The 19,291-nt window shown below is 42.0% G+C and overlaps 1 protein-coding gene across 2 annotated transcripts in view; it reads left to right on the forward strand.

The window, feature by feature from the left end:
• Nucleotides 1-16,390, forward strand: part of NPY2R (neuropeptide Y receptor Y2) — a 121,970-nt gene extending 105,580 nt beyond the window's left edge. Inside the window, exons 2-3 of one of the 2 annotated variants that reach the window (XM_069744113.1) lie at nt 12,754-12,851; nt 14,085-16,390. In XM_069744113.1, the coding sequence (XP_069600214.1) occupies nt 12,823-12,851; nt 14,085-15,270 (1,215 nt within the window). In that variant the 5' untranslated portion in view covers nt 12,754-12,822 and the 3' untranslated portion in view covers nt 15,271-16,390. Of the gene's footprint in view, nt 1-12,753; nt 12,852-14,066 lie in introns of both variants that reach the window. The other variant, XM_069744112.1, reaches the window with a different exon arrangement.
• The last annotated feature ends 2,901 nt before the right edge of the window (nt 16,391-19,291 follow it).

The following is a 19,291-nucleotide window of genomic DNA, read 5'->3' on the forward strand; positions in this document are numbered from 1 at the left end:
TAAAGTAAAAAAAACAACCGCTACATACTTACCTACCGCTGTCTGTCCTCGGCGCTCTGCTTCTCTGGTCTGGCTGTGAGCACAGCGGCCAGAAAGCAGAGCGGTGACGTCACCGCTCTGCTTTCCGGCTGCCCGGCGCTCACAGCCAGACCAGAGAAGCAGAGCGCCGGAGACAGACAGCGGTAGGTAAGTATGTAGCGGTTGTTTTTTTTACTTTAACGATGGTAACCAGGGTAAACATCGGGTTACTAAGCGCGGCCCTGCGCTTAGTAACCCGATGTTTACCCTGGTTAACGGGGACCTCGGGATCGTTGGTCGCTGGAGAGCTGTCTGTGTGACAGCTCTCCAGCGACCAAACAGCGACGCTGCAGCGATCCGGATCGTTGTCGGTATCGCTGCAGCGTCGCTTAGTGTGACGGTACCTTTAGGCAGACTTGTCGGGTCTTCTTTCAACATTTAAGTAATCCTTAAATATTAAGCAATAATAAAAATATGGGAATATTTATATGTTGTCGTAGAATCAAAACCTTCATTCCAAGGTAGTGTCTTTCTTCAATATGTGAGGAGACATTCTTGAATTACACTTACTGCACCATAGACATTATAAGAAAGACTCTCACGCCTTGGGGCTTTCATATGGCAATTTTACTGATACATGTGCTGTAATATTGGATTGTGGAGATGATTGCATTTAAGTATATTATCCCATTCCCCTATGTCATACTAATATGGATTAAAGAAGTTGAAATATGAGCTGCCAGACAGTGTCGTTCTGTGGATATGGACTGATATACAGTATATATATATATACGTTACTGTACAAAAGTTTTAGGCAGGTGTGGAAAAATGACGCAAAGTAAGAATACTATTTAAAGAGAGTAGTGCTAATACAAGTGCTTCTCACTAAATTAGAATATCACCAAAAAGTTAATTTATTTCAGTTCTTCAATACAAAAAGAGAAACTCATAAATAGAGTGAACTAATCCAAGTGTTTATTTCTGTTAGTGTTGATGATTATAGCTAACAGCCAATGATGATATTCTATTTTTGTGAGAAGCACTTGTAGTTTATTTTTTATGAATAAACATAATGCAAAGTGAAAAAAAAAAGAAATCTCAATTACATCAGTATTTGGTGTGACCTGACCACACTTTTACCTTCATAACAGAAGCAAAACATTAATTCTTCTAGGTAAACTTGCAAGCAGTTTTTGAAAGATTTTGCAGCGAACATCTTGGAGAATTAATTACAGATCTTCTGTGGATGACGGCTTGAACAAATCCTTCTATCTCTTCATGTAAACTCAGACAGATTCGATAATGTTGAGATCAGGCTCTTCAGGGGCCATATTATTACTCCCAGGACTCCTTGTTCTTTACACTGAAGATAATTCTTAAAGGGAACCTGTCACCCCGAAAATCGCGGGTGAGGTAAGCCCACCGGCATCAGGGGCTTATCTACAGCATTCTGTAAAGCTGTAGATAAGCCCCCGATGTTACCTGAAAGAGGAGAAAAAGACGTTATATTATACTCACCCAGGGGCGGTCCCGCTGCTGGTCCGGTCGGATGGGCGTCTCTGGTCCGCTGCGGCGCCTCCCATCTTCATTCCAAGATGTCCTCTTCTGATCTTCAGCCACAGCTCCGGCACAGGCGTACTTTGTCTGCCCTGTTGTACGCCTGCGCCGGAGCCGTGGCTGAAGATCAGAAGAGGACGTGTAACACAAAGTACAGGAAAGTAAAGAACATTACAGCATCATACAATTAACATACGAGAATCCATGTTTTCTTGCTCACATAGATCCTCTAGTATTGTTATTTCATTGGGAAACTAAGTATTTACTAAAGCAAACATGTCAGTGTGGCTGACAGATCTGAAAAATGTGATTGTGTGTGTCTTAAGGAAATCTCGGGTTCAGACACAGGTAATATGAGAGGCACAGACAAAGAGTCACTGCTTATTGATCATTCTGTATGATAACACAGAGAGCCAAAAGGCATAATCCTATTTACCTCTTGTCCTGCAATAATATATATAATCAGTGCAGGGCAGGAAAATTAATGTAAGTGCATTAATTTTCCTATCACAGCCAGAAAACAGAGCCCGCAGGCTTGAAATTTGAGTAAACCTTGCAAGTCTTTAATCATTTCATAACCAATGATAAGTTTATCTGTCACGGATATTTGGTGCTTAACCCCTTCACCCCTGATTTCAACCTCCTGACCAGGCAGATTTTACCATACTGACCAGTGTCACTTTATGTGGCAAAATCCTTATGGAGAGTGACATACTATCTCTGGCTTGTCAAGGTAAGGAGGCTTATTCGCCATGCAATGCTCCTCTGGGAAATATAATATGCAAATTGCCTCTTCTGAGAAAAAGAGGACTTAAACTCTATAGCGCCACCTGTTGGAAGACCCCAGTCCAGAGCCACTCACCTAGCCAAATTAGTTATTATTATTATTATACATTTTTATAGCGCCATTTATTCCATGGCGCTTTACATGTGAATACGGGGCAAATATAGACAAATACATTAAACATGAGCAGATAACAAGGCACACGAGTACATAAGGAGGGAGGACCCTGCCCGCGAGGGCTCACAGTCTGCAGGGGGTGGGTGAGGATACACTAGGAGAGGGAAGAGCTGGCTGTGCGGCTGTTCAGTAGGTTGAGGATCACTGCAGGCTGTAGGCTTGTCGGAAGAGATGAGTCTTCAGGTTCTTTTTGAAGGTTTCTATGGTAGGCGCGAGTCTGATGTGTTGGGGTAGAGAGTTCCAGAGTATGGGGGAAGTACGGGAGAAGTCTTGGATGCGATTATGGGAAGAAGAGATGAGAGGGGAGTAGAGAAGGAGGTCTTGGGAGGATCGGAGGTTGCGTGTAGGTAGGTACCGGGAGACCATGTCACAGATGTATGGAGGAGACAGGTTGTGGATGGCTTTGTATGTCAGTGTGAGGGTTTTGAACTGGAGTCTCTGGGCGATAGGAAGCCAGTGAAGGGCTTGACACAGGGGAGAGGCTGGGGAATAGCGGGGGGACAGGTGGATTAGTCGGGCAGCAGAGTGTAGGATGGATTGGAGTGGTGCCAGAGTGCTAGAGGGGAGTCCAGAGAGTAGGAGGTTGCAGTAGTCGAGGCGGGAGATGATAAGGGCATGCACTAGCGTTTTTGCAGTGTTGCGGTCAAGGAAAGCACGGATCCGGGAAATATTTTTGACTTTGAGATGACAGGAGGAGGCAAGGGCTTGGATATGTGGCTTGAAAGAGAGGGCAGAGTCGAGGATCACCCCGAGGCACCGGGCGTGTGGTACTGGGGATAGTGAGCAGCCATTGACATTGATGGATAGGTCTGGTGGAGGGGTAGAGTGAGATGGGGGAAAGATGATGAATTCTGTTTTGTCCATGTTCAGTTGTAGAAAGCGAGCAGAAAAGAAGGCTGAAATGGCAGACAGACAGTGCGGGATTTTGGTAAGCAAGGAGGAGAGGTCAGGTCCGGAGAGGTAGATCTGCGTGTCATCAGCGTAGAGATGGTACTGCAATCCGTGGGATTCTATGAGCTGTCCCAGGCCGAAAGTGTAGATGGAGAAGAGTAGGGGTCCTAGAACAGAGCCTTGAGGAACACCGACTGACAAGGGGCGAAGTGAGGAGGTGGTGTGGGGGAGGGAGACACTGAATGTTCGGTCTGTCAGATATGACGAGATCCAGAAAAGGGCCAAGTCTGTGATGCCAAGGGATGAGAGGATTTGTAGTGTAGCAAAAGGGAGTGGTCTACAGTGTCAAAGGCAGAAGACAGGTCCAGGAGAAGGAGGACAGAGTAGTGTCGCTTGCTCCTGGCAGTTAGTAGGTCATTGGTGACTTTAGTTAGGGCAGTTTCAGTTGAGTGATGGGAACGGAAGCCTGATTGTAACAGATCAAAGAGGGAGCAGGAGGAGAAGTGGGAGGACAGTTCAAGATGGACGTGTTGCTCCAGCAATTTGGAGGCATAAGGGAGAAGAGATATCGGGCGATAGCTAGGCACAGAGGATGGGTCGAGGGAGGGCTTTTTGAGGATGGGTATGATCTTGGCATGCTTGAAGGATGAGGGAAAGACACCTGTTGTGAGTGAGAGGTTGAAGAGGTGCGTTAGGGTTGGGATGAAGACCGTGGAAAGGTTAGGGATGAGGTGGGATGGGAGCGGGTCAAGCGTGCAGGTGGTGAGGTGTGATCTTGACAGGAGGGTGGAGAGCTGATCTTCTGTCATGGTGGAGAAGCTGGTTTTTGAGGAGCAGGGTTGAGGAGCTAAGAGGGGTAGTGGGCGCTGTGGGCCAAAGCTTTCTCTGATCGTATCGATCTTCTGTTTAAAGAAAGAGGCGAAGTCATCAGCAGAAATGAGGGGGGAGGGAGGAGGTGCGGGGGGACGGAGTAGAGAATTGAAAGTGTTGAAAAGCTGTTTAGGGTTGTGGGACAGGGAGGATATGAGGGATGAGAAGTAAGTTTGTTTTGCGGCAGTGAGCAACAGCCCGAAACACCGTGTCTGCGAATTGAGATACTGATTTGGCTTTTATCCTAAGTCATATTGCACGACTCGTTAAAGGGTGGATTGTGACTTGTAGGATCACTACTTCCAACAGGTGGCGCTATAGAGTTTAAGTCCTCTTTTTCTCAGAAAAGGCAAGTTGCATACTTTATGTGGCAGTAACTCTACAACGATTCAACATATCCCAGTGATTCATAGATTGTTTTTTCATGACACATTGCACTTCAGACAGTGGTAAATTTATGCAGATTTTTTTGTGAAAACATCAGAATTTTCATAAATATTTTGAATATTTCACAATTTTCAAACTTTTAATTAAACCAGATAGTTATATCACACAAAATAGTTAATAAATAACATTTCCCACATATCTGCTTTACATAAGCATCATTTTTTAAACAAGTTTTTGTTGTTGTTGCAAAGTTAGAAGGGTTAAAAGTTGATAAGCACTTTCTCAATTTTCCCATAAAAAATAAAGAAAACAATTTTTGCAAGGACCACATCACATTTGAAATGACTTTGAGGCATCTATATGACAGAAAATACCCAAAAGTGGCGCCATTTTAAAAAACTTCACCCTTCAAAACTACATTGAATAAGTTTATTAACCCTTCGGGTGCTTCACAGGAATTAAACCAATGTGAAAGGAAGAAGTGAAAATTTTACGTTTTCCCCACAAATATGTTAATTTAGCCTCAAATTTTGCATTTGCACAAGGGTAATAGGAGGAAATAGACCATGTAATCTGTTGCACATTTTATCCTGAGTATGACGATACCCTATTCATGGTGAAAAACTGAGGTTTGGGTGCATGGCAGGGCTCAGAAGAGAAGGAGCGCCATTGGACTTTTGGAATGCAACATTGGCTGTATTAGATAGTAGATGCCATATCACGTTTGCAGAGCCCATGATATGCCTAAACCGTGGAAAACCCCTACAAGTGACCTCATTGAGTAAACTACACTGACAAGGAACTTGCCTAGAGATGTGTCCACTGGTGCTTCACAGAATTTTATAACGTTGAGCCATGGAATTGAAAAAAATACATTTTTCCCACAAAAATTTTGGTTTTGCCCAAAATTTCTCATTTCCACAATGATAACAGGAGACAGTGGACCAAATGATTTGTTGTGCAATTTATCCTGAATACGACAATGCCCCTTATGTGGTGAAAAACTACTGATTTGGGTGCACAGAAGGGCTCAGTAGAGAAGAACACCATCTGACTTTAGGAGTGCAAAATTGCCTGGAATAGATAGCTGACGCCATATCGCGTTTACAGAGCCCCTTATGTGTCTAAACAGTGGAAAACCCATACAAGTAATTCCATTTTTTGAAACTACACCCTTCAAGGAACTTATCTATAGGTGTGGTGAGTAGAGATGAGCGAATTTGCTTGCCGAATAAGCTGCAGAGGAAACCCGGCTTCCTGGACCTCGCCGGCCGATCAGCTAATTGGCGCCACAGCTTCATGTGTCGCGGCTGTGTGACAGTCACAGAACATGCTTGGAGAGCCCAGCAAACTGGCTCTCCATGCATGTGCCATGACTGTGACACAGCTGTGACACATGCAGCTGCAGCGCCGATCAGCTGATCAGCCAGCTTGATCCAGGGAGCCGGGTTTCCTCTGCAGTTTGTTCAGCAAGCACTATAACTTGCCGAATTAGAGGGAACCCGAGCAAATTCGCTCATCTCTAGGGTGAGCAACTTGAACCCACAGGTGCATGACAGAATTTTGTAAGGTTGAGTCTTGAAATTGAAAAAATAAATTTTTCTCGCAAAAATGTTGGTTTTGCCACAAATTTTTCATTTTTACAAGGGTAACAAGAGAAAATGGACCACTCAATTTGTGGTGAAATTTCTCCTGAGTATACTGATACCCTATATGTGGTAGAAAACTAGTGTTTGAGCACACAGCAGGGCTCTGAAGGGTAGCGTTGTAGTGAGCATATTTACCTTTCAGCCGATTCACAGAATTATTTACTTGCTATGTTTAGTACCAGGAGATTATCATTGCTGGTACCCAGCATCAGCAGCAGTCCGACACGTCCCCTACTTTGATAAGCAGCTAAGGGTCTTAAGCTATATACAATGAGGACCTAGTGTAGGCAAGGACAGCTGTGATCTGGCTGGAGTTAAGGTACCTTCACACATAACGATTTAGTTAACGATATCGTTGCAACGTCACGCTTTTTGTGACGTAGCAACCATCCCGCTAACGATCTCGTTATGTGTGACAACGACCAATGATCAGGCCCCTGCTGGGAGATCGTTGGTCGTTGGGGAATGATCAGGACCTTTTTTTGGTCACTGATCACCCGCTGTCATCGTTGGATCGGCGTGTGTGATGCCGATCCAGCGATGTGTTCACTTGTAACCAGGGTAAATATCGGGTAACTAAGCGCAGGGCCGCGTTTAGTAACCCAATATTTACCCTGGTTACCATTGTAAAAGTAAAAAAAAACCACTACATACTTACATTCCGACGTCTGTCACGTCCCCCGCCGTCAGCTTCCCTGCACTGACTGTCAGCGCCGGCCGTAAAGCAGAGCACAGCGGTGACGTCACCGCTGTGCTCTGCTTTACGGCCGGCGCTGACACAGTCAGTGCGGGAAGCTGACAGCAGAGGACGTGACAGACATCGGAATGTGAGTATGTACTGTTTTTTTTTTTTACTTTTACAATGGTAACCAGGGTAAATATTGGGTTACTAAGCGCGGCCCTGCACTTAGTAACCCAATGTTTACCCTGGTTACCTGGGGACTTCGGTATCGTTGAAGACAGTTTCAACAATGCCGAAGTCGTTCCCCTGATCGTTTGTCGCTGGAGAGAGCAATGGGGAGACAAAGAGCGCAATAGGGTCTTATCCACGTTACACAGAGGAGAATATACACCAAATTTGCTCACCTGGTTAGGATGAGATTAGAGCATATAGATAGCGGCTGCTGCAGATCCACAGGTCTTCACCGACCAGAGAAAATAATGTCTTGAAAGGGAGATTTGTAGTTAAAGTTTTGCGCTGCCGCTAAGATGAATTTCAGGAGAGTATAGTTGATTCACAGTGGTTTTATTCCACTGTGAATCAACTATACTCTCCTGAAATTCATCTTAGCGGCAGCGCAGAACTTTAACTACAAATCTCCCTTTGAAGACATTATATACTACGTTTAAGAACTTTGATTGTGTCAGAACCGCAAACTAAGTGATACATAGTTCAATTCAAGCTCTTTTTGTCTACATCATGGTGCTCTCAGATGAGATAATGAAAACCTGCTGAAAGATTCCCTTTATTAAGGTAGCAAAATGGGTTCAATTTACACCTCAGAAAATTGATATACACATATCTTTTAGGTAATTAGAGGCTATTTACTGTTGCGGATTAAATTTTTGGGAAACATTTGTCAAAGTTGGAAAATTTTTAATTTCAATTGATTCACCCAACTGTACATAGGACTTAAAAGAGAACCTGTCATACGACAACTTGTCATAAGTAGGGATCAGTGAACCTGAACTGGAAAGTTCGGGGCTTGTACCGAACACCTAAAACTGTACTTACTGTATGTCCAGTTTCCTGCTTGGGTCCGGAAGTCTAATAAAGCTTGTTGTGCAGCCAATCAACAAGTTTTAAGGATGTGGGCACTTCTGGCTCCATCACAGTCATGGCAAGTAGTGGAATGGCTGTGATTGGCCAGTTAAAAAAAATAAATTATAATTAAAAAAAACATTCTGTTTCCCCCCTATTTTTAATACCCAATACCCAACTGAGAGAAAGCAGACAGCAGGGGGAATAGGGCAATATTCATGAAGCTTCCTTTGCTATTAATATCAGCCCACAACTGTCATTGTAGCCTTTGCTGGTTATTAAAATGCGAAGAGCACCCCCATAAAATGATTTGGGGTCCACCCTATTTTTAATGGTTTAGCAAAGAATATGAATTGTGATAACCTTACTGACGTCAGAGCTCGTTGCAGTAGCTGAATTCACACGCTACTGTCAGTGTGTTCCGGAGGACGTGCTGAGCGGTCACATTACCAATGTCAACGCTCAGCACTGCATCCAGATGTAGCTGGGTCGAAAATTGTTTGGGGATGTGGGATGGATTTACATCAGACCTCTTTGGATTATTTCATTTTTTTAAGGTAATAAATGTGTAAAAGAGGGATGGGGAGTGTTTTGTTCAAATAAAGTGCTTTTCTCGGTGTGTGTGTTTATTGCTTTTGACTACAGGCTTAATTATGGGGGGGTGTCTTATAGATGTCTTTACATTACTAACTCATGGGCTTAATGATAGCAGACATTACACAACTGAAATCAACCCCAAAACCATTACCCCAGCTGCCAACGCACGAGGGCAAGCAAGAAGAGCCGAGGTTAAGCACCAGAATTGGCATATCTAATGGATGGACTATTTCTTGGGTAACTGATGGCTGGTGTTAATAGTCTTGGAGGAGGCCACTATCCATGGCTCCTCCCCAGCCTATTAATATCAGCTCAATGCTGTTTGTTTAACCTTTGCTGGTTATTAAAAATAGGGGAGACCCCACGCAATTTTTTTGGGGGACCCCATTTTAATAACCAGCAAAGGCTATGCAGATAGCTGCGACTGATATTTAATAGCTTAGGAAGCTTCATGTATAATGGACTCTTCTAAAAATAATAACACCAGCCTGTGTCTGTTTTCCCTCAGCTGGGTATTAAAAGCAGGGGGGACCAGATGCCATTTTTGCTTTTATTTCTTTATTAGCGGAATACTTGTACAGTAAGCTACATACGCACTGCACTAATCATATATACCACTGACATCCAAATATATATCACTTCATCCAAATTGCTGCATATATTTTTCTTTGAATCCCAACAAATATCTTGGGTTATTACAATTATTTTGACTTTAAGTAAGATCTTCTTGCCCTAGTTCTCCTGCTTTGAACCCTCTTTTCATTTTTACGCTTCTTGTTTTTCCTTACTCTGGTCTTTGTATTTATGTATTCAGTTAATGGAAAAAACCCTTTAGGTGTTTCCAATATTACAAATCTATTTTGTGTTTTTGTGTAGTTGTGTTATGTTTCCCCTTTCCCTGAGGCATTTTTCCATTTTTAGTGCTTTCTCATCATTTCTATTATGTTGTTTATCCCTATCTTGATTACCTGAGTTTCTTTCTTTTATTAGGTGATTGTGTTGCCCTGTAGCAATGTGTGTTGTGGGATGGATGACTGTCATTGGTGTTGTATGGTGTTTTTTAACAGACTATAATTATTTCTATCTTCATAAAATTTCCTTTCTTGTTCTAGATGTAATGCTGTTCTTTAGCTAGAATGAAACAATGTATATCTTAGGTAAACCTAATGTGAAAATAATCTACAGCCAACATTGATTTTATGACATGGATGTTGTGATTTTCCAGAATCAAGAAGAACCACCAATTTTAAAGTGACCCTCCAGCCCAAGTATAAAAGCTGTCTCTACATAACATATGCATAGACATCATATCTGATGCTCTCCTTTTGAGCTCTGTTGCTGTTTCCAAGTGCAAGAACCACAATCCTGCATCCAATATTGTCATAGCAGCTAACCATTCCAGTGTCAATGTCTGCAAGGCTCAACGCAGCATCATCAGTAATTGTTCATCCTGGGTAGCAGAGGAGTTGTACAGACATTCCAAGATGTGCTCCATGAGACTAATGTGGCCACTTTAGAGAAAGAGAAAGCAGCTTAGGCTCTTGGAATCAGCAGCAGGGATCAAAAGCGAGCTACCAGGTATTGGGTCTAATCATTAGTTGTGTGTAGGCAAATTTTGTATCTGAGCTGGAGAGTTGCTTTAAATAGAGTAATCTCAATATTTTGTGACAGAATCATACTTTTGGCTTTCAAGTCAAAGAATCGCAGAATTTTAGAGTTGGAAGGGACCTCCAGGGCCATCGTGTTCAACCCCCTGCTCAATGCAGGGTTCACTAAACCATGTCCGTCCAGCCTCTCTTTGAAGACTTCCATTGAAGGAGAACTCACCACCTCTCGTGGAAGAGTCTTCCACTCATTGACCACCCTCACTGTCAATTTTTTTTCTAATATCTAATCTATATCTTCACTTCAGTATTATTCCATTTCTTCTCTTGTTTCCATATGCAAATGAGAATAAGGATGATCCATCTACACTGTGACTTCTATTCTGATATTTGTAGACAGCTATTAAGTCTCCTCTTAGCCTTCTTTTTTGCAAGCTAAATATTCCTAACTGTTCCTTGTAGGACAGTGTTTGCAATCCGCCCATCATCCTGGTAGCTTGTCTCTAAACTTGCTCCAGTTTTTCAATGTCTTTTTTAAAATGTGGTGCCCAGAACTGGACACAGTTTCCAGATGAAACCTGACCAAGGAGGAGTAGAGGGGGATAATTACTTAACGTAAACTAGACTCTATGCTTCTCTCAATACATCCTAGAACTGTTTGCGTTTTTTTTTGCTGCTGCATCACCCTGTTGGCTCATGTGCCGTCTGTTATCTTTTAGTATATCCAAGTCTTTTTCACACATGCTGTTGCTTAGTTCTATTAATCCTATTCTGTAAATGTAATTTTTGCTTTCCAAGGTGTAGAATATTGCATGTTTCCCTGCTAAATACCATTTTATTTGTTCAAGCTTATCCTGAGCATTTTGAATCCTTTCTCTGTTTTTTTCTAGTGTTAGGTATCTCTCTTAGCTTTGCATCGTCTGCAAATTTGATTATACGTCCTCCTCTGAATACTAGAAACTATTGGTAGTCCTAGATTTCACTAAGGCCGGTTTCACACGTCAGTGGCTCTGGTACATGAGGTGACAGTTTCCTCACGTACCGGAGACATTGACTCACATAGACACATTGAAAGCAATGTGTCACTGCACATGTCAGCGTGTTTTCACGGACTGTGTGTCCGTGTGCAAAACACAGAGACATGTCAGTGTTCATGGGAGCGCACGGATTACACGGACCCAATAAAGTCAATGGGTCCGTGTAAAACACATACCGCACACGGACGCTGTCCGTGTGCAGTCCGTGTGCCGTGCAGGAGACAGCGCTACGGTAAGCGCTGTCCCCCCCACGTGGAGCTGAAGAGGCCATTCATATCTTCTCTTCAGCAGCGTTCGCTGGAAAGAAGATATGAAAAATCTTTTTTTTTTTTGTCCTCGTGTTTAACATAAAGATTCCTGTGGCCGCTTCAGCACCAGATGCAGGGGACAGCGCTTATCTCTAGCGCTTTCTCCTGCACGCTCCGTGTGGTACCCAGTCGGCACACGGGCGGCACACATGTGGCGCACGTGTGCCACACTGATGTACCATGGGAGCACACGGACACACGGACACAGATAATTCCGGTACCGATTTTTCCGTTACCGGAATTATCTGGACGTGTGAGACTGGCCTAACATAATATTTTTTTCTAGTAAACATTCCCTTTAAAAAAAAAACTTCCACTATTAACCCCTTACCGACATTGGGATTAATTGTACGCCAATGTCGGTATCCCTCCCTTTGATGTGGGCTCCAGCAGTGAGCCCACATCTTTCCCGGGACATGTCAGCTGTTTTGAACAGCTGGCATGTGCCCGCAATAGCCGCATGTAGAATCGCGATCCACCCGCAGCTATTAAATAGTTACAGTGGGGCAAAAAAGTATTTAGTCAGTCAGCAATAGTGCAAGTTCCACCACTTAAAAAGATGAAAGGCGTCTGTAATTTACATCATAGGTAGACCTCAACTATGGGAGACAAACTGAGAAAAAAAAATCCAGAAAATCACATTGCCTGTTTTTTTAACAATTTATTTGCATATTATGGTGGAAAATAAGTATTTGGTCAGAAACATATAGAACATATATAACTATAGAGTTATTTGTGATTTAAAAAACAAATGTTTTCTTTAAATTTACTCAAGTTATGGCAGTCATATTTTTTTTTTCTTTAACAGTGTGGCAAATCATTATCATTAAATTTAAAAAAAATTGTAGTGGTAATCTTTCAGCAGTGCTAGCGGGACTTTCATTTTAGATATCACGGTTGATGATCGCTTAAAAAATAATTATTTTCATTATTATATTAATTATATTATTATTAATACAGTATTGTGACAGATCAAGTTGAATTTATAAATTCGTTTTCACATTGTTCATTGCATGTATAACCTTTTCCGCCTTATACTTCATGACATTTACAACCAATTTCTGTATTTCTATTAGTCAATATCCTTTTGTTTATTTATTTATTTTTTTTAGAAAACTTCATTACCATGAAAAGAAGAGGGGCTCTAGCATGAGAGAACCTAGGAAATTATCACTGGGCACATGATGTCTGAAGCCACTAAGGAATCGGTGTAAGTTATTTCAAGATATTTTCTGATTGTCTTGTTGGGTGAATGGCGGTGGTGACAGTGTCACTGGGTGATGGGAGCTATAAAATACGGGTAACTCTTGGGAAACTCTAGTGCAGGGCTCCCCAACCTGTAGCTCGGGAGCCACATGTGGCTCGCGGCCCCATGAATTGTGGCTCGCGACTGTCTGCCAGCTTGATGCATTAGGTCCAGGTCTATCAAACAGGTATGAAGACCACATCTCAAAATGGTGAATTCTGTGAGTAGCCCTGCACAGAATTGCAGATCTGGATGCACATTTACTGGTCTTGGGGGTTTAGGGATGTTTTAGGTATGGTACGCTGGAGGTTTGTACTACATGTTAGAGGAGGTGCTCAAAGCTGGATGTGACAGTGTGTTGGGAGGATACTGAATGGGGGTATTGTGGGAACCCCTGGATCTCAGTGTACTGCTCTGGAGTGATTTCTGTGGAAAAGCTTTGGTTATCATTATACCTGTAATGGGGGCTTTGGTTGACACTACTTTGAAGGGGGTGGGAGCTGGATGTGGCTCGCGACCCTCTCTCAGTGCTGAATGTGGCTCGCGACCCTCTCTCTAAGCTGAATGTGGCTCTCAAGGTCAGAAAGGTTGGGGACCACTGCTCTAGCGAGTTGATAGCTATGGGAGTCTATTACGTAGTCATGTCAATGCCTATAACAGATGAATGCACTACAACAGACCACTAAAACATGAACTGGCAGGTAACTCTCACTCTTATACTGAGATGAATGAAGTTCAGTAGGGGGGTCCCAGTTTTTACTAAGTTTTATTTATACTTTGAAAAAAGAGACTCAAAAACGTATTTTAGATATGTTTCTGGCATCCACTTCTGTGTTTGCTTCTGTTTCCAATAGCCTTACGTCCTCTGTGATCAAGCCCAGCCTGTGCAAATATTTTAGAACACAGGAAATTATGCTACTTTGTGATAAATGAGTGTCTCATATCCTGCAGGTTTCTTTCACTACAGTGAGATATTATAGTTCATGGGTAAGGTTAATTATACCCCATGTTCCAGTCTTGATGGCACTTTCCTACAATGTATTCTGAGGATTTTAATTACCTGCTTGTCAATAGTTTCATCTCGTTTTCAAACCTGACCTCTATCATTTAAACTGAATAATTGCATTTAGAGCATGACTTTTTAGCTGTATAATAACTATGGCCTATGCTTTTTTAAAGGGCTTTTCATTTCTGCAGAGAAGAAAACTGCACGATGAAGATTGGACTGATTGTTTCTGGGAAAGAAGAAAATAGTACTATGGATATCAAAATGGACATGGATACTCTACATTATGTGCCTGGGCTCACAACGCCTTACAATGATTTGCTCCCGAAACCTGAGCTTATTGATATTACAAAACTCCTGGGTGTCCAGGTGATACTAATCTTGGCATACTGTTCCATTATCCTTCTGGGGGTAATAGGAAATACCCTTGTAATTTATGTTGTAATCAAGTTTAAGACAATGCGCACTGTCACAAACTATTTCATAGTCAATCTGGCAGTGGCGGACCTAATGGTGAACACTTTGTGTCTCCCGTTCACATTGGTTTACACTCTTCTGGATGAGTGGAAGTTTGGAACAGTGTTGTGCCATTTAGTGACTTACGCGCAAGGCTTGGCAGTGCAAGTATCAACAGTGACCCTAATGGTAATTGCCCTTGACAGACATCGATGCATTGTGTACCATCTAGAGAGCAAAATTTCAACAACAATTTGCTTTATTATCATAGGCATGACTTGGGCTTGTAGTGCTGTACTTGCCAGCCCATTGGCAATTTTCAAAGAGTACTCCCTTATCGTTTTTACACAAGATTTTCAAATTCAAGTGTGTGCAGAACGGTGGCCTGGAGGACATCTGAACTACAGTACTATATACAGCATTTCAATGTTGTTGATTCAATACATTTTACCTCTGGCCATAATATCTTACGCTTATGTAAGAATATGGACCAAACTGAAGAACCATGTTAGTCCAGGGGGTGGTAATGACCACTATCACCAAAGACGGCGTAAGACAACCAAGATGTTGGTAGCTGTAGTAGTGGTGTTTGCAGTATGCTGGCTGCCTTTCCATGCTTTTCAACTTGCAAGTGACATTGACAGCAAAGTCTTGGACTTGAATGAGTATAAATTCATTTATACAATATTTCATGTGATTGCAATGTGTTCTACATTTGCCAACCCAATCCTTTATGGGTGGATGAATAACAATTACAGAACAGCTTTCATCACTACTTTTAAATGTGAACAGAGGATGGATTCTATACACCCTGAAGTTTCTGTAGCCTATCAAGCCAAGAAGAAACAGTTACAGGTCAAGGAGATTAATGGACCAGTCAACAACTGTCAGAACACTTGTACACAACCTACTAATGTGTAATGCTAGGACAAGCTAATGCCACATGAAAAGCTTTGCTTCAGAAAGATAATGGTAAAAGTCAGCAACATCAATGCAGAAATTGAATGAGAGCCTATATAAAGCTACCATGGCAATGTCTTGCTTTCCCTTTGGAGAAAAAATATAATTAATTTAAGGGCAACACGAGCATAACAAATCATAACAAAATTTGCCACTAATATGTCTGAAAAAAACATGTAAAGTCAAATTTTCACATGCTCTGTCATCTTGTAAAAAAAGGGTTTGTCAGATTTTGGACTCATCAACCATTGAATGAAATTAGATAACATGCACCTGGACTTAAAATTTTTTCTAGGACTTTATAACTGGCCATCCACATGAGATAGCTAACATAGAGAAACTCAATAAAACACAACATGAAGAGCAGACTCACCAAAACCTTGTCAAATGACAAATACACTCACAGGGTGCCGCAGGCCCCCGATAATAAATGCTATAGCAGCACAGGTGCAAGCTACTGATGAGAGCAACCACCCACTGGCCCAAACATTAGAGGGGTTGGCTGCCTAGTAGCAAAAATGCACACAGGTAAGGCTTGCATAAGACACTATTCACACAGATAAATGTGATGCACAGTGTCTGGACAACCTATTGATTACGCCCATAGTATTAGCAGGCGGGCTGTCCAGCACTATATGTATACATGCAACACACAAGGAACAAGATAAAGGGGCCCTGCTGCACCCTGCAACAAGATGATAAAAAGTGCATTTGTCATTTGACAATGTTTTGGTGAGTCTGCTCTTCATGTTGTGCATCCACATGAGATCTCACATTTCGCAAACCCAACGACAGGGTTGCCAACTTGAGTTTTTTATTTTTTTAAACAGCTTAACAAAAAATTACCTACAGACAATATTTTTTTACATGTCTACAGGCCATAATTCTAAAATAATGAAATTATCTGTATTCACTGTAAACTGTGTTTTGACTGTAATTATCATCTTTATAATCTGTATAGGGTTGTTCAGCTTCAAAACAATAATGGACGCCTTAACTCCTTAAAGGGAACCTTTCACCCCCCCAGGCGCTTGTAACTTAAAGAGCCATCTTCTGCGGCACTAATGCTGCATTCTGACAAGGTGGCTCTTTTAGTTATTGTTCGTTGTACTGCAGAAATAATCGCTTTTGAATTTGGTCCCTCATACCTGTGAAATCGCCAGGGAGGCAGGTCTATCCCCCGTCGTCCAGATGCCTCCCAGCCATCACTCTGCAAGAAGGGCGCTGCCTCCTCGGCGTTATTCAGTTGCCAGTTGCTTGCACGGTCATATTCTGCCTTGGGCATACGCAGTTTGCACTGCCCGACAACTGACATCACTTGATGTCTTGTTTACTGCACCTGCATGCACCCGCGGGATCTCGGGCCGAGCGTGTAAGCAGGCGCAGTAAACAAGACATCAAGTGATGTCATTTGTAGTGCAGCGCGAACTGCGCATGCCCATAGGCAGAATATGACTGCTCAGGCGCCTGGACAACTGAATAACGCCGAGGAGGCAGCGCCCTTCTCGCAGAGTGCCGGCTGTGTTGTGTCTTGATGAGGGGGAAAGACCTGCCTCCCTGGCGATTTCACAGGTATGAGGGACCAAATTCAAAAGCGATTATTTCCGCAGTGCAACAAACAATAACTAAAAGAGCCACCTTGTCAGAATGCAGCATTAGTGCTGCACAAGATGCCTCTTTTAGTTACAAACGCCTGGGGGAGAGTGACAGGTTCCATTTAATAAAAATTTTTGTTACGGACTTGGCAAAAATGTGGCCAAAAAGTGCCCTGTTTTTATGAACTGTCCTGGAATTGCTGAATGGTTGGCAACCCTGCCCACCGATTAGGTGAAATCTGCAGTTCCCATATATAAGTGATGCATGGAGCAGAACATAGCAGCCCAGTACATATCTTAGAATGAGAGAGCCCAGCCCAGTACATATCATTTGAATGAGAGATTATCAGCAGAACTTGACAATTGCCTATAATTAGTGATGAGCGAATATACTCGTTACTCGAGATTTCCCGAGCATGCTCGGGGGTCCTCTGAGTATTTTTTAGTGCTCGGAGATTTAGTTTTCCTCACCGCAGCTGAATGATTTACATCTGTTAGCCAGCTTTATTACATGTGGGGATTCTCTAGCAACCAGGCAACCCCCACATGTAATCAAGCTGGCTATCAGATGTAAATCATTCAGCTGCAGTGAGGAAAACTAAATCTCCGAACACTAACAAATACTCGGAGGACACCCGAGCATGCTCGAGAAATCTCTAGTAACGAGTACACTACCTATAATCAATGTACAGAGCTGATGTGTTATGCCCGATATATCTTACATATCCCATATCTAGCCCCTGTCAGTGCAGATTTCAGCTGATTGGTGGGAGTTGCCCCTCTGATCTCATATTTATGACATATTCTATGGAGAAGTCATCAATTGTTAAGCTTTGGACAGCTCCATTAATGCCCAACGCTTGAAAAGCTTTTATTGAAAAGAGGCTGAAAATTGGCTCAGCCGAAAGCTCTCTGATTCTTAGCTTAGATCAATCCAAGTTCGTTATTATATAAAATAAAATAATGCTGAAAGGACACTGTGCAGTACACTGGATATTTAGCCATAGATGTTCTGAATTAGGACATCAGTGTAGTGAGCATCATAATTGTGTATTTACGTGGTGCAGAATACCTTGTTTCCCATGGTTTTACTGTGATTATGTTAATTAAACAGGAATTTGGAATTGTGATAAAACTGTGGGGAAAAACATATTTCTGCTGCTATTCAGTATTCAATCATTATGCAGTTCTCTGCAACATCATTTTACACTGTGTGAATAAACCTCAAAGACAATTTGTTTCAGCTTTTGCGCAAGCCTGCTTGTGTTTTTTCACGATTTCTATTTACCAATGCTCATATACTATAAATATATGTACAAGTTGTATATTACAACAATTTAGTATACTTCTACTGTATGTATAATATTTAATTATTTACATCTGTTTATGAATATCCCTTTTCATAACTGTGCATGTAGTACAATTGTGATTTATGAAGCAATCTATATACCTTGTATATTTTTATAACTTCAGATTCCTTATTTTATGGTATTGCTGTTGTAAATGGTACAGAATTTCTCTACTAATTTATCACTAAATTATGTATACTGATAAAACTGCTTGCATGTGTTGCCAAAGTTTGTAAACTGCAGTGCCAAAACCTCTTCAGTATAGCTAGAGCTTAATGTATGCCGTTTCATGCGATTACCATAGTAAATATACTGAACTGCAGACATTGGTGTTTTGTACATGAGCAGTCTAAGTATCATGTCTGAATTATTCATTTGTACTAGATTTTTATTCCCAGTGGAGGTAACATACACTTAGGAAGCACAGAGTAATATGCCCTTCAAAAGATTTTCTCAACGGCAAATTTTAACAGATTAACATACTGTATGACTGAAAGCTGTTTCCTAAAAAGTGCATAAAAAAACTATGGAAGATGAAACTAATTCCTAAATGGCTATCGCTAGGGATGGGTGAACCCTTGGATGTTCGGATATTTTTAAAAAGTTTGAGTCGGGTACCAGAATGATACCAAAACCCCATTCTGATGAAAAGCGTTCCCGACCTTTAATTTTTTTCCATGCTGACATCTGCATGACAACACGGCAAACACTACCTATGATTAGCGCTAAGTTAATTGCCGCCGGTCAGAGAGTGAGCTGCGTCAGCCAGTAACTGTGACAGGCAGTAAAAAGTTTGCCGCCGGCCACAGAGGCATCAGCTGATGTGAATACTACTCCCATCAGCCTATGCCTGCTGTCACTGATAACAGCAAGAGCAGGCACCTCAGATGGGAATATTCATCAGCAGGTGCCTGCACTATAAATAAATAAATAAATAAATTCAATTAAGATTACGTGGGAACTATGGACTGCTATTTGTAAGCTGGGGGGCAATATCCATGGCCCCTTACCAGCCTAAGAATAACAGTCCCCAGCTGT

The sequence above is a fragment of the Ranitomeya imitator genome, chromosome 1, assembly GCF_032444005.1.
Source record: "Ranitomeya imitator isolate aRanImi1 chromosome 1, aRanImi1.pri, whole genome shotgun sequence".
In the NCBI taxonomy this organism is placed as follows: domain Eukaryota; kingdom Metazoa; phylum Chordata; class Amphibia; order Anura; family Dendrobatidae; genus Ranitomeya; species Ranitomeya imitator.